Source organism: Pomacea canaliculata, linkage group LG8 (assembly GCF_003073045.1).
Source record: "Pomacea canaliculata isolate SZHN2017 linkage group LG8, ASM307304v1, whole genome shotgun sequence".
In the NCBI taxonomy this organism is placed as follows: domain Eukaryota; kingdom Metazoa; phylum Mollusca; class Gastropoda; order Architaenioglossa; family Ampullariidae; genus Pomacea; species Pomacea canaliculata.
Genome location: NC_037597.1, coordinates 14,933,869 through 14,948,612, shown reverse-complemented (window position 1 = coordinate 14,948,612; position 14,744 = coordinate 14,933,869). Strand labels below are relative to the sequence as shown.

Genomic DNA, 14,744 nt, shown 5'->3' with positions numbered 1-14,744 from the left:
TCACGGCCTTCCTTCCTGTCCATCAAGCATAGTGAGGCTCTCATCGCAGCATTTTCTCCTTCGGGAAGAATCAGATATGGTAGGCATGAACTATTATCGCTGGAGCCAACTTTTCCTAATCATCCGTTGCGGGTTTTGCAGTTGCATTTGGCAGTTTGGCGATACACAATCACGGAAGTGAGAGTGCACCGGTCATTGACACCACTCATCAGTGCAGCGGGAAACACGAACGACTAAATGAGTTGAGTTCATTTACATTACGAGGATCAAAACAAGAGAGGGGGGGGGGATTGGTGTTTGACACCGAGTCAGCAAACAATTTTTATGTTACGGAAAAGCAGCCAGCACTGTAAACAGATCCCACATGCATGGAAAGAACAGCGTGCCCAAGACAAAGATCTGAACCCGGGACAGACAATCCTTATTGTATTTGGTACAGCAATGCACTAAACTGCCCTCCATTTGGAGATTTTAATAGGCACTTCGACGATTAGTCTCACTCATTTAAAAGGGCAGAGATGCTGTACACCTTCCATTTTGTCCAGTCGGTATTGCAGTCAGCTCACTAAAGAACCCACACGAGGGTCATTCGTAGAAATAATGCAGTGCCAATGTTTTCCAAGTTCTCTCGTCTGACTACTATTGCATACTCTATGAACCTGATCGCCGACTCCTCCATCGGCAACACCGTTTTAAATCCACTCGTTCTTTAAGCGCTATTGACAAACAGGCGTTCACAGAACAGACAACGAGGGCACTGCGCCAGTCACCATCTGTTGATCAGCTTGGCGCTGTTCTTTGTTAAACTCTCAATGACAAAGCTTGAGTGTCTCAACGTCTGTTGCGCCAGTCGAACCTGGGTACTCAAGAGATCCATACTACTTTGGCCATGTCCATGCACTTTGAATGATGCTGTGATGCTGTTTTGCGAGCCCAGTCGCCAGCCAAACATGTTCTGTATGCTAACGAGCTCACTGCCCCTCATGGATCTGTTTGTCTGAACTCTGTGTGTGTGTGTGTGAATGTTTACCTTTCAAATTCTGTCTTGTGATGTGATGCCCTTTTGTTTTCTTCATCTGCAATCTCTGATGACAACTTTCTTGCTATTCCATCCTTTGCCACTTCGAAACATACCTCCCCATTCTCCACTGTCCTGCAATTTTTCTTGAAATTTTCTATATCGCATTTACATCAATTATCTCTTCTGCCCTTCTCTCCTCTCTTGTCTTATTCGGTGCAAAATCTATTTTAAAAAAATCTTGTCGGAAATTGTATGTTTGAGCCCGAATATTATTTTAATGCCAAAAATTCCTTTTAAGGTGCATGCCAGTACAAAGGATTCCAGCTGAGGTAATAATCGTTTTAGCTCCAGACATATAGACCATCTGAGTCGTGGGGCAGAATGCCAAAAACTGTATGGGCAGCCTGCCACACTTGACGTGCTCCAGTACATCCCATAGGAACTGAAGCTTCCTAGGGTAGGTTGCATGAAGATCTCTACGCTTATTATTAACGTGCATGCACATTTACAACGAACTTTTAAAAGCCTGATGAAAGTTTTTTTAAAGATTAAGTTGATGAGGCAAATAAACCGTGAACAGAGCTTATACCCCATCTGGGCCCGTAGTTATGAAGCGAGAGTAAGTCCTTTCCTCAGGGCAAAATGGAGAACAGAAGGAAAAGGTCTCATTTCCGAAATTATAAAGTAGTGCCCAGACCCTGAAGGCACTTCTTCATGTTTCTTTACCCCAGGGCACATTTGCCTCCGTTTTTATATAACTACAGATCCAGGGATAAAACGGCATCTGCGGGGTGTAGACACCGCTTTATAATTTTGAGCAAAGGCTTACCCTGGTTTCATAAATACTGTCCCTGGAAAGTGTTTGTCATTAACACAGGTGATGAGTTTGCCAGACTCTACTTAATCCGTGCCGACATAAAGACAATATGAATTACATGATGATATCGTCAAATATTACACAATCAAGTCGAGAGCTCTTTCCTTTGTACCCGCATGTCCTCTTCCCAAGAATAGCTGTTCTCCAAGAAAGAGCAAAAAGAAAAGCAACCAAATCAAGCTGTCTGTGTAAAACCAAGAAAAGTAAGTTAAAGATAAATTAAAATGACATCAGACAAATGATGCACTCATGCAAAACAATCGATAGCCCTAGCCTCAACTCCAACCTCAAAGCCCACCCTTTTAAGAAATATCTTGCATAATCAAGAGTTCGTCCTCGTCTCATCTTCCGTTCTTCATCCACGCAATTAGTCGTTTTTGCTGACTCTTTTTTCTTGTATGGTTGACCTCATCATCATCATCGGTAGCAGCAGCATTTTTTGTTGTTGCTGTTGCTACTACCCCAATTCTTCTCACAATATGAAAACGTTCCTCTTAATCCCTTAATCATCATTGAAGGGGCTGGTTGCATAAACGTTTTATTTTTTCCCCATACATAAAAGCCCCGTTTCTACCATTCATCCGTTGAAATATATGAACACTTTTATCTATGGAAAAGACATACGATCACTCGTGCAACCCAGACCAGGACTGCTGGAGAAAGAATAGAAGGCAATCGTTTCCCCTCAAACAGCTTCATCGCAGTTCACGCATGGCTGAAAAGGTTAATGTTGACGGACGCCAATTTTATTAAAATGAAGTGGTGTGTGAGGGTGGAGATAGCTGGCGATATTTAGAAAAAGTTTTTTTTTCCCCTGGCTTTCCATCCAGGATGCAGCTGCTTACTGATCGTATGATGCTTTGTATTTCTTCTGTCGCTAGAAGGTAATGAAACTTTCATGTCATCAGTCCCACTAGCTTTTACAAGAATATATAGTGTAAGAGAGATTTTAAAATTTATCTGAGTAGAACTGGAAGCACAATGGTCGGTAAGTTGTTTTTTTTTTTTTTTTTAACAAAACCTGTTTCTAAGCATCACTTTGTGTATAGAATCACCGAGTACTGTCCTCGGATACTGAAGGCGGAAGTCAGGGCATTGTGAAGCTGTTTCTAAGGAACAGGCACGGATCCTATTATCCTCAACTAAAGTTCTTTCTCGCGGATGCCGCTTACAATAAGCAGAAAGAAAACAGCCCACGGTTTTCGATCCCGTGCATCGATCCTTTAGAAAGGGATGGCTTTGAACTTGCCAGAAAGTTACAACTTCTGACTTTTTCTGAAGATACTTTTTACCCCCTCCTTCTCCTTCTTTCCAATGTTCTCTTACTCTATCGTATTAAATATTATGGTATGTGGAGAGTGCATGAAGCAAACTGAGACTTTACCGCAGTCACATAATCTTCATGAGGAATGTGGACTAGAGTCCAAGATGACATCGTGACCTGAAGTGGTAAGCACCAGAGAAGGAGGACGCTAGCTGGATGCTAACGTTTCGTGAGGATTTTAACTGACTACTATGTACCTAGCACGACTGCGCACCCAGCCGTGGCCAGGAGAAGGCACGATAGTTGGAGTCCATTTTTAACATAACAAATATGGACAAGACTTCAAATTTTGTTTCTTTAACAATGTCATGTTTATCAAGTTAAGAACTGGCTTGGTGTGAAACATACTCATATTCATGAAACACGTTTACCCAGCTTGTTGCCCTATCCGACCCAGGTAGAGAGTGGCTTAAATCACATAGCCTACCCAAGTCGTTTTAACCAACCGGTATTTCATCGGAAGTGTCCTCTTCCGAAAACTTGTTCTCATTTAGGGTAAAAATGGCGGAGAACATGATTGATTTAGTTCAACCACAGATAATCCTGAATTTTTCATATCCCTGACAAATTATCTGTATATGATAGAACAGAACTGTTCACTGAATACCATTTTCGCTGAATTCATAATTTGTGAGTAGCAGAAGCCATGAAAATGATCGATGTAGATAAAACACTGTAATCGACATTTGTTTCTTTATTTATCGGGAATATAACAGTTTCCGCGGTTTACCATTTTTGACATTTTAGGAGTTGTGTTTCCTAGCATGAGCCATTATGCATTACATGGTGGACAGAACGTATTTCCTAGAAAAAGTTTCGAAAATATTAATGTTGAACTCGTCCAGCAGTATTTACGGAAATGAGAAATCGCTACAAATCACCAAAGAAAAGAAACATTTTTGACAATAGATGAATATGCTGAAAAATTGGGTTCACCAGCACCCAGCGAGGTCTGTTTAGGAAGCAAACAGAAAGAAATACATTTCCCACCCGACAATCCATTTTCCCTTGACAGAAAGCTTTAATAATGCACCAAGGATTGGACTGTATGACAGTTTTAAATATTTCATAGAAAAAGGAGATATTTTGATAGACAGGAGCATTAAGTACAGGTAAATGACACATAGGTTTTGTTTTTGTTGGTGTGACACAGCCACAGATTTGTCACATCTGTGTCACAGTCTTCTTGTGCTGCAAGTACGTTATGCATGCTTCATTGGTGATATTAGGGCTACCATATTTTCTATCATATTTGATATTTGAATTTCTTGTGACTGGGACCTGGTTTTGATATAATGTTAAGGTACATAATGATATTCCTATTTAGAGTACTAACAGGCCTTGAAATGAAAGAGGATATAATGAGAAACTTGTAGGCCCCAAAATTACATTTTATAATGACAACACATTATCACATTATTTTCACTGATCTCTTTGTACAGAAACCTCCAAAGGAATGACGCATGTGTTTTTTCTCTTTATTTAAGCAAACTCGTTTGAATCTTAACAACTTGATGGCGTTTTTTCTGTGGATGTTGCTGTCAGACCCTTGTATTTCACACTAACTCTGGTGTGAGTTGTTTCCCCGCTCACTTGGCCATTTTGAGAGCAAATATGACGTCTTTTTCTACTCCAAGTGACGTGGAACAAGTGACGCACACTTATGATATATGACGTCTTTTTCTGGTTCAAGTGACGTGGAACAAATGACGCACACAAGACGTCAGACACAAGACACCATTCATACACGAGACAATACGAGACCTACTACAACTCACATTCATATGTTTGTTTACATGGTTGCTCAGCCCGTACCTTAGAGGACTGATGAGAGCAGAAAATGAAAAAATAAAAGCAGACCCTTGTTTAGTGTTAAGAAAGCACACGCAATCTGTCATCATGATGGCGAAGTAATTTTTGTGTTGATTGTCCATCTCTCTTTCACAACCTTTTCCCAACCCTTAGCCACAAGCTTTCGGTGTAAGTAAGAGATGAAAGATGATCAGAGTGTATACATGATAAATTTTCATTCCATAAATAACCATCTCGTACAAGGCATTTCGAAGACTTATAACACGCAGTAACAATTAGAGTTTCCCCAAAGAAAAATAAGTTGCTCTCTTTAAACTGTGATTAAAAATTGCATCAACTCAACCCAGTAACTTATCTTTTCCTTCTCTTAATGTTGTTGCTGACACGTTTGAAAAGGCGTTCTTTCTGTTCTGAAGAGGGCAATATTTTTCTTGCAGCCTCTTGACCTTTCTTCGACTTCTCTTTCTCCATTAGGTCGCCACCTGGGTGCGAAAGCTCATCTTTCGTTCGTCCCGCGCAGGTGCTTCGGTCAACACGTCGTCTTGGTGACGAATAGCAACCGTTGCCAGCCTGTGGCAGAGGAAGTGGCAGGAAGAAGAGAAGAGGCCAATGGCGACCAAACACATCTCGGAAATTATCCTTCACAGAAGCCTTGCTGTAGCGGCTGCTTCCATTCCTTACTTCGTAAGTAGTCTGACCTGCAACCACGACAGAAATGTGTTTTTTCATGCCCTAGTGATCGATACGTTTCCGCTTCCATAAACAAAACAAAAATCAAACAAAAACAAACAAACAAGAACCTTCTTAAGTGGACATTGTCGCACCATCACATGTCCACACTCCATGTCCTACCTCTAACCCCAATCGAACCAACAAATAAAAGAAAGAACTCTGATTTCTATGTGACCGTCGAATACACATTAACAAAAAAAAAATTGTTACATTTTTTTGACAACCTGTCCTTGTTCAGAAGGACGCTTTGAGAGATTCGTGGAGCGAAAGCCAGTAAACAGCTGTTACAAAGTTCGATTATTACTGGTCGAAAATTGTCTTCTTAAGTGGTAAGCGGGGGGAGTGAGAGAGAGAAGTCAGAGTATGCCATGAATAATTCACGCCAGGTCTTGAGATAAATCGTTAACAACGCACGTTGCGATGTGAGGCCCGCAGGTACTGCTGCTTCCGATCAATGTCTAAGCCAGGTCGAACCTGTCAATTTATGTCAGGACTCTTTAAATGATTGGTTTTTTTATGATGATGTGTGTAGAGATACTTCAGAATGCAGACTGTGACTGTTCTAATCATACTCAGATTTAAAATGAGAATTGGGAGGGACAGCATTACAGATATGTATACCGAGCGTGAAAGCTTCTGAACGGTAAATGAAAGACTTTTCTGACATCTCAGCGACAGATTTTTCTGAAAAAAAATTGCATTACTTTACAGATAAATTTCAAAACTTGGATGATGAATGTCATATGTAAACTAAAAATAGTATCATTTAAATTTTTAAATTATTGTTATTATTTCGTAATTTAAATTTAAGATTCGTGGAGACACAGGGTTATTTTTTTTTTAGTCCAGTCCTTCGGGGAAAAAACATGGTAATTTATTAGCAAGTTGACAGCTTTCTGGCACTCTCACCCGAAGCAGTAATGCACAGCTGCCAGTAGAGGAATCCACCCGTAACTAAGGTCACCACCAGACACGCGCACATCTCGTACAGCAGCAGGCAGTAGCCAAGTGATGGGGTGCGACCTACCCACACTAAATCACCAAGAAAATCTTTCATCAGCAAGAAGAACGTTTGAGGACCATGGAAGTTCACCCCGTACACCACATGAAGGAACCTGTAATAAAGAAACAAATTTATTTCTTTTGGTGGAGAACTGAGTGCGGTGCTGCATTGAAATTGTTTTCTTGTTTAAATTAATTTTAAAAAACGATTTTCAGCCAACCGAAGTTGGCAGTGATAGCGTAAAGATAGGAGGAGAAGGAACTGATGGACATATATAGCCATACAGTAAGAAATCACTTAATTTTAAATTAATTCTATAAAAAGTATTTATTTAATTTAAACGGTTTCAGAGCTGCATTCTATAAATAAAAAGTACAGAAATTCATTTGAAACTTACTGGAAGAGGGCAAAAAGTTATTTTAGCAATCATTACACGTCTCTCGACTTTTTTGCCAGTATAATAAAATATCAGTGAACTAGATGATGATTTGATTATGTAATTGCTCGGTAGAGAGTGGTGAAGCTATACAAGGCATCCTATTGAGTCTTTGAAAAGATCAATGCCTCTGAGGAGTAATACATCGATGTATATTAAACTTATCAGAAACGTTCACAGAGAAGTGTAATTACCTGGCAACCAAAATTAATGCATAGAAAGCCCCAAGCATCATGTAGAAACAAAAGAAGATAAAGTGCTTTTGGTTAAAGTATCCCACACAAGCGGTCGTAAAAAAGCAATGATGGTCATGCTTCAGTATGAGGATTTGGCACAGCTTGCAAAAATGTGACCTTTCGGGCTCATGACCTGACGTTTCCATAGCTACGTTCAGAGCTCTCCTTTCAGGGCGGAGGTCGCTAGAGGTTTGAAGTCTTTGTCTGCCAGCAGCAGGCTTTCTTGTTGGCTTGATACCTGCGACTGGCAGCGGCTCTGGCACTGATCTTGTAACGGATCCGCTAGGCTTGGTAAGCCCGTCGCGGACGGACAAGCCACAGTCAGATGAGACCGAGGGCGGGATTGGGATGGTTGCTTCCTTCTGGTCTCTTCTTTGAGACCCTTTTTGGCTAGAATTGATGCTGGTGCTTCTACTGCAAGTAAGCTCGGTTTCTGCAAGGTTTGGAACTCCGCTTGTGTTGCCGGTAAGACATCTCGGGCAAGTCTCGGCCTTTACGAGATGCTCGCGAGATTCACCGTTAAACGTCCTTCGTTTAGAAATTTCGTGTGGACTGAAAGTGTCTCCTCCGCAATTCTCGATTTTTTTGGATCTCTCTATGTTACAGTTAGTCATAGGTTTATGTTTTGCGGTCTCCTCAGACAAACTACATTCACGGACTCTTTGCTGCTGCTCACCTGTTCCAGTCTGTTCCATATTTGTTCTCTCGCTTGAAACTGGACCAAGTCGTTCAACGCTGGTGTCCGTGGTGGCGCAGAGATAAAAGTTGCCAGACACGTTGACGAAAATATAGACGATGACACATCGATGAACCCACAAGGCGTAGTCGCCATAGAACTGCGGGATGAGCACAAAAAACACCATCGATGATGTCAGCAATGTCATCATCACCACATAGCAAAACGCGACAAGGTTCGCGAAAGCCATTAAACGGATTCGACATGGTGTGTGAGGTCTCCAAAGCAAGTTGATTGCCCCCATCCTGCTATCGAGATGATAGTTTACTACCTACAGATACTTACAGAGTGTTCTATTTTCATGCCGTTCATAACAACAATGCCCATTGTTTAAGGTTGCAGCCCTTTGCTGACGCAGTTCGCCGCCCTTGACATGGCACATCCAGGCACATTCTCGACAAACCTGCACAGACTTGCACTGTGCGAAATGTGTCTAGCAAACTCGCCCAGGAAATTATCAGCAGGGACCAAGAAAGATATTATTTTTAAAATTCTAATCCTGGTTCACGAGAGAATCGTCAGCCTCCATTAGAAACAAAGGGTGTGTATCTCCGCTGGCACGAGATCCTTGAACTTGCACAGAATTCATCTCGAAACCACATACCCTGAGCACACACACCCATACACAAAAGCGCTGGTTGTCGTGATCCCTCAAATAGCTTTAAAAAAAATCCACACAGAAGTTGCCGCTGTTGTTGTCGCCGTCGCATGGCCACCCCGCTAAACAAACCTGCCGGCTGGCACGTTGCTGAAGGAGCTCTTCTGCGCGGGAAACTCAAAGAGAGAACGAGAAAGACACGTGTGTAGGGCGTGAACACTGTTATCCCTTCTTGCAGCTAGGTTTCTGTGAGGAGTACCCGTTATCAGCGACTACCCCGTTTACCCTTTGACCTGACTGCGACACCCGACCGTTATTCTCGAGCAACGATTTTTTTATTGCGAAGCCAAGTGTTAGGACTTAGGCGGATACGCTACCTGCTACGCGAATGACGTCGTAAAGAGCTAATAATAGTAACCACCCAGGAGACGCACACGGGTATGAACGACGTACTCGACCGTAGCCCAGGAGTATTATTGATTGCTGACATGAAGGCTTTGCCTACAAGGGTCGTTCAAAAAAAGTTCTGAGCCTCATCCAGAAAGAAGAGCAGTTGTTGTTGTGGTAGCACACTACTATTTAAAACTAATACAGATTATTTCTGTTTTGTGTGCACGTGAGGCCCATACAAAAGTTAAGGATAGTGCGACAAATCTAAAAATGGATGAAACACAGGCTCGAGGAGTTATAAAGTATCTGCCAAAGAAAGGTATGACACCCAAAGAAATGGCACTTGAGGAAATGGTGCAAGAGTTCAAGAAGGGCAGGGTCAGGACAGATGATGACCCTCGGTCATATCCTCCAAAACATCAACCACTGATGATCGAGTTGATGCCAAAAACCGTATGGTTTTGGATGACAAATGTCTTACTGTCCAGTAGATGGCCAAGTCCATATAGGCATTAGTTCTGGTTCAGTCCACACTGTTTTGACTGAGATCTTGTGGATGAACAAGCTGTCTGCAAAATGGACAATGGGTCCTAAGAATGATGACGCCAGACGCCTTACAGGAATATTTCTTCATGAAGAAAGAAAGCAAGTTCTTGCATAAACACAACTCCAGCTAAACTTGCATCGAAGAAAACTTTAAAATTTACATTTCCTTTGTTCTATTTTTTTATTACCGACTCTAAAAGTGTGTTTAGAATTGTAACATGCTTATGCAAGAACCTGCATTTTTCATCATGTCTCCTTGTCCGTTTTTATGATGCCTGATAATGATGACTCTTCAGAAGTAAAAATGGTCATGTTTCAGCTATTAAAGATAATTGTCTAAAATAAATAACTGTTATTTGTATCATCGCTATCACTAATAGCCAGTTGGTTTTTTTTAATATGCAAAGCAGAGGAAGAGAATTTCAGAATTTGTAATGTAAATAGGTAAAAATATAAATGTTTTTAATGTAAATCCAGTGCAAACATAGGAATGCTTGAATGCTGGGGCCATTATCAAAATTGGATGACAAAAAAAAAAAAAAAAAGACAGTTGATGGCTAAAGAGAAAAGAACGCGAAGTTATTATAGTTTAAGTGGGGAAAATATGGCCGGACTAGGTTTCACAGGGGTTAGGGTTAGGGTCACGCCAACTATGACAAATCAATATTAGATGATGTTACTCATAATACAAGCAATATCCATAAAAATGCATGCAAATATGTGGGACGTACGGCCCCGAAGAAACAGGAACCACCAGAACTGGCAGGTGGTGCTCTTCTAAAATATTCCCTCAACACGTACGAGACCAAACAACAACAATGCACTTACTTTTTTGTGTGCATGACCATTCGTTGTATTTTCAAACCTTCCTGATTACAGTCTACAGAAGAGTTGTACCCATTAATGCGTGGAGCAGTTAGAGAGCTGAGGGAGACTTCTATCTCGGTGATGACACTGACCACAGATGAGACAAAATTTATTGGACATCCAGCATCCAGTTCATTTACTTCTGAACTCTTACAATCCTCAGGTTCAAACATGTATGACACAGTACTTCAATCCTACGTAAAATTTAATATATTTATTCGCTGCTGGAGAAAAATAAATTAAAATCTTTCAAGAAATCGGAAACATGGCTCCAGCCGCTGAGCACTACTTACATCGTCCTTCAGTAATAAGTCTTATCATGAGGATCAAATCCAAGTTGTCTCATATATATATAAAAACAATAAAGTATTGTGAGACATCGTAGATTTGATCCTTATAATAAGACGAAACATTCAATTATGAAACAAAATTAGCAACGAAATGATCAGTAGGAGGAAATCATATCAGGAAATCGTAGCAGGAAATCGTCAACTTTAAAACTCTATAAAAATAAGTAGTTGTGTTTCGGATGCTGAAATATAAGAGAAGATATATATATATAGTCTGTACCAACCTGAATCATGTATACTGAATATACTGGACACTTGGATCGGTTATCTATTAAAACAACTCAGTTGCTGTCGGGGTACCCTTCATACCCCATTCACAAACTTTAGAAAGTACAGAGCTCCGCTGCTTGTCTGGAGCACAAAGCAAGGAAGAGGGATCATGTTCCTCCTCTCCTTCACTGTCTGCACTGGCTGCCCTTCGTATTTCCATTCAGTACAAGATATCTGTACTCTGCTTTAGTTTCTTGAGAGGAACTTGTTCTTCCTATTTCTACTGACTTCTCTACACAGACGGGATTCTTTGCTATATAAATTGCATGTTTATGTTTATTATTATTATTAATATTATTGGACATTTCACACTTGTTAGGAAAGACTCTGCAGAAAATTCCTTCTTCCTTGATGGTAAGCAGCTGCGGAAGCTGATATAATCATTAACGGACTCAAGTGTTTTGACCGCAGGAATAGTGTGTGGGTCCAATCGTCTTGGTTTTCACGCGTGGGTTCATGACCTCTTGCTTTTGACCTCTGCTGAAAAATGTAGCTGCTTCCAGGATGCTGCTGAATAGTTTAATAGACAGGGGAGAAAATTAATAGGTTCATCACATAGAAATGAAGGTAAATCGTGTTACCTGAAAACATAATAATAAATAAAGTCTCTATTCTGAAGCACAAGACAACAGCCTTGACTGTGTCTAATATATATATATTTTTTTGAGCTGTTCATCACTATCAAACCATTATCTATCTTAGGCTACGTATCTATTTTCCAGCCCACCCTCAGCCCCTAAAATAATGTTTAACATGCTCCACGTTGATCGCCTGTGGATCCCACTGTTTAGAAGTAGAAGGGGAACTCCGAGCTACCCGGGAATTTACAACATAAAATGTTTGTTCTGGAATACGTCTCTCGTGTGGACTCTTAAACTGTGAATCTGTTGTCAACAGTGGATCTGTTAATTCGTTTGAGGCAAGTTTCATATGGTGGGGAGTTCGTGTCTAACAAAACAGCGAAACACTTGTTTCGAGAATGTGACTTCAAGCGCTGCGGAAATGTCACTGATTAAACTCTGACCCCTCACATTCCTGTCTCTCTGTCTCTTTATTTCTATCTCATCTACTCAAACGCTCTTAGTGCATATTACTATTCATGGAACAAACTGCCACTTACCATTCAAGCATGCACACTCACGCACAGAACACTCCGAGCTAAGGATATCCGCCTGTTTAGAAATTCTGATTACAAACGGTTGGTACTAACGAGCGCAGGAACGAGATTGCTTTATTATTATTATTATTATTATTATTATTATTATTATTATTATTATTATTATTATTATTATTATTATTAATAAAGTAATTTATGGCATTTTGAAGTAGTTCTTCAGACCCTCTCACCTCACCCACCCCTCACAAGAGAAAGAAACGGATGCGCACACACGCACCCAAAATTCGTCTCACTGTTTCACTGGGAAGAAAGATTTCTATGCCCTCCACCTACCCGCCTTCTTTTTGCTCTACATCTTTGCTGCCAGCAGGTTCAAGTCAAATTTAAAAGCACATTTTTTCCCCAGTTTCTCTTATAACTGGTGTAATTGTGAGTTTGCCCTTCTCTCTTCTCCTCCGCATCTTCTCTGCATGATTTTTGTTCTTTTCATTTACTTGTGTTCTTCTCATTTTTTCACTTTTATTGACAGTCTGTTTGTACAGTGTATAAAACTATTATTTTTTTTTTTTAAATCATGACAGGCATTTAAAGTTGCGGTTCTTTTTCTATGATGTATTTGGCAGGCAAGACTATGTAGTACTATATATATATAAGATGTATAAACCAGATCGGATATTGATAGCACATAGACACTGCAGGTGTAAGCAACTCCTCTTTGAGAACGATCACAATGCCACGCATAGTTGACCTGTACAGGTGCTAAAAAGCGTTCAGTTTGGAATCCCGTGCTCTCGACCTTTCGTATCGAGAATCGGTATCATACTCTGTGGTGTAGCGTTGCACCTCTACAAGTCACATCTTTGTCGAGATCCTTAGCTCATCCGTTTTGTTGATGCTGCTGCATTTCGACACACTGCACACGTTGCAGTAGTCTGTAGCTTTGCTGTACTCTGCTAAAAACTTCTTACAAAACTTTCTGCTCACCGGCCGACATTTTGATCTCGCGTGTCCTCTCCCTCACTTCCACGAGAGTCGGGGTGAGGTGGGGTGGAGGGGTGGAAGGATGGAGGATGGGGAAGGTTGGGGGGGGGTGGAGAGAGAGAGTGTAGAAAGGTCTGTTTTCGGCTGTGCCCTTTCTAGATCGATGTTAGCAGCAAGCAGCAAACCCGTGCGTCACACACGTCACTGCGGCCGCGCGAGGGAGGAGGGATTAGGAGGATAGTGGGAGTGGTTGGCTGGGAAAGCTGTACGAACACTAGCGGCGATCTGTGCACGCGGCGAGAGATGTGGCCGCGCGCTGTAACGTGCACACAGACACACAGACTGCTGCGTGCTGTAACGTGTGCACACAGTGTAACGTGCACACAGACTGCTGCGTGCTGTAACGTGTGCACACACACATACACTGGTGCGTGCTGTAACGTACTGCCGCGTGCTGTAACGTGCACGCACACACACTGCTGCGCGCGGGTCCCTCTGCGTGCAGCCTGTGCGTTGCTGCGCGAGTCGTGCGCTCTCCCGACCATCCCGGCTTTGCGTGTGAACGACTGCACAGGTAGCAATGCCCCTCTGCAAGCTGTTTGACTGATACGTCTTACTGCAAAGTAGCTCTCCTCCCAGGGTGAACACAAAAAACACTAAGCCGCATTACGTCAGGTTTGTATCCCATTCGTAGACCAGCGGGTATATTTTTACTGGTGTAGGGTCTTTTTCCCCCCCGTGCAGAACGTTTTGTCGAGGCTGGACTTCACGACAGGGCAGGCAATGTGTGACTGGCGAGTGGACCACCACAGCTCCGGTCATCGTTGTTAGCGCGAGACTCGGCCAAGTGTGTATTGATGTAGTAGGCTCGCATGCGGCAGACGCGGCGCTGGAAGGTGAAAAAAAAAACCCTCCAGCGCTCCTCGAGACTGTAGGAACACAACCCCGTTTCGTTTGCGTGCGATGCTGGTGTTGCATCTTGTAGCGGCTTCAGCAAAGGACGTTGGTGATTCGTGTGTAGGAGGGACTGCCAAACCGTGTTTGTGATATTGCCCGTTAACATCGCGTGCCTTCTTCGTCATCAAGGTTCCAACTGCCAACTATGGGAGTTTTAACCGTTTTTCAGAGGATGTTCGCCGTGTCAGGGGGAAGCTTGACCATTCAGCGCTTCGGACTGCTGGCGCTTCCGGTGTTGATTTTCTTTGACCTGCTGTCCAGCACTGAGGCACAGTCTGATGGCCAGGCTGGGAACTGTACCACCGAAGCATCGCCATGCAAAGAGGGACTTTTTCTGCCCATGTGGCGACCGCAAGGGAACCTTAGCACGGGGGATAAGGCCGCACGTGCGACTGTGTACATGTCGGCCATGATATACATGTTTCTGGGCGTCTCCATCGTCGCCGACCGCTTCATGGCCGCCATCGAGGTCATCACCTCCAAGGAAAGGG

General features: G+C 42.2%; 2 protein-coding genes across 4 annotated transcripts in view; one reads left to right on the top strand and one right to left on the bottom strand.

The window, feature by feature from the left end:
- Window positions 1–4,638: 4,638 nt before the first annotated feature.
- LOC112570299 lies at window positions 4,639–11,171 on the bottom strand. Of its 3 annotated transcripts, none has more exons than XM_025248683.1 (4): window positions 11,153–11,171; window positions 10,540–10,665; window positions 6,676–6,881; window positions 4,639–5,732 (listed from the first exon to the last, which is right to left on the bottom strand). In XM_025248683.1, the coding sequence occupies exons 2-4, from the start codon at window positions 10,557–10,559 to the stop codon at window positions 5,386–5,388; spliced, it is 573 nt and encodes a 190-aa protein (XP_025104468.1). In that variant the 5' UTR covers window positions 10,560–10,665; window positions 11,153–11,171; the 3' UTR covers window positions 4,639–5,385. The 3 variants fall into 3 exon arrangements, with proteins under 3 accessions (XP_025104468.1, XP_025104467.1, XP_025104466.1); XM_025248682.1 differs by lacking the exon at window positions 11,153–11,171 and adding an exon at window positions 10,872–10,993; XM_025248681.1 differs by lacking the exons at window positions 10,540–10,665; window positions 11,153–11,171 and adding an exon at window positions 7,400–9,769.
- Window positions 11,172–13,682: 2,511 nt separating this feature from the next.
- Window positions 13,683–14,744, top strand: part of LOC112570298 (sodium/calcium exchanger 1-like) — a 44,976-nt gene continuing 43,914 nt past the window's right edge. Inside the window, 1 exon segment of the mRNA XM_025248680.1 lies at window positions 13,683–14,743. Coding sequence (XP_025104465.1) covers window positions 14,399–14,743 — 345 coding nt within the window. The 5' untranslated portion in view covers window positions 13,683–14,398.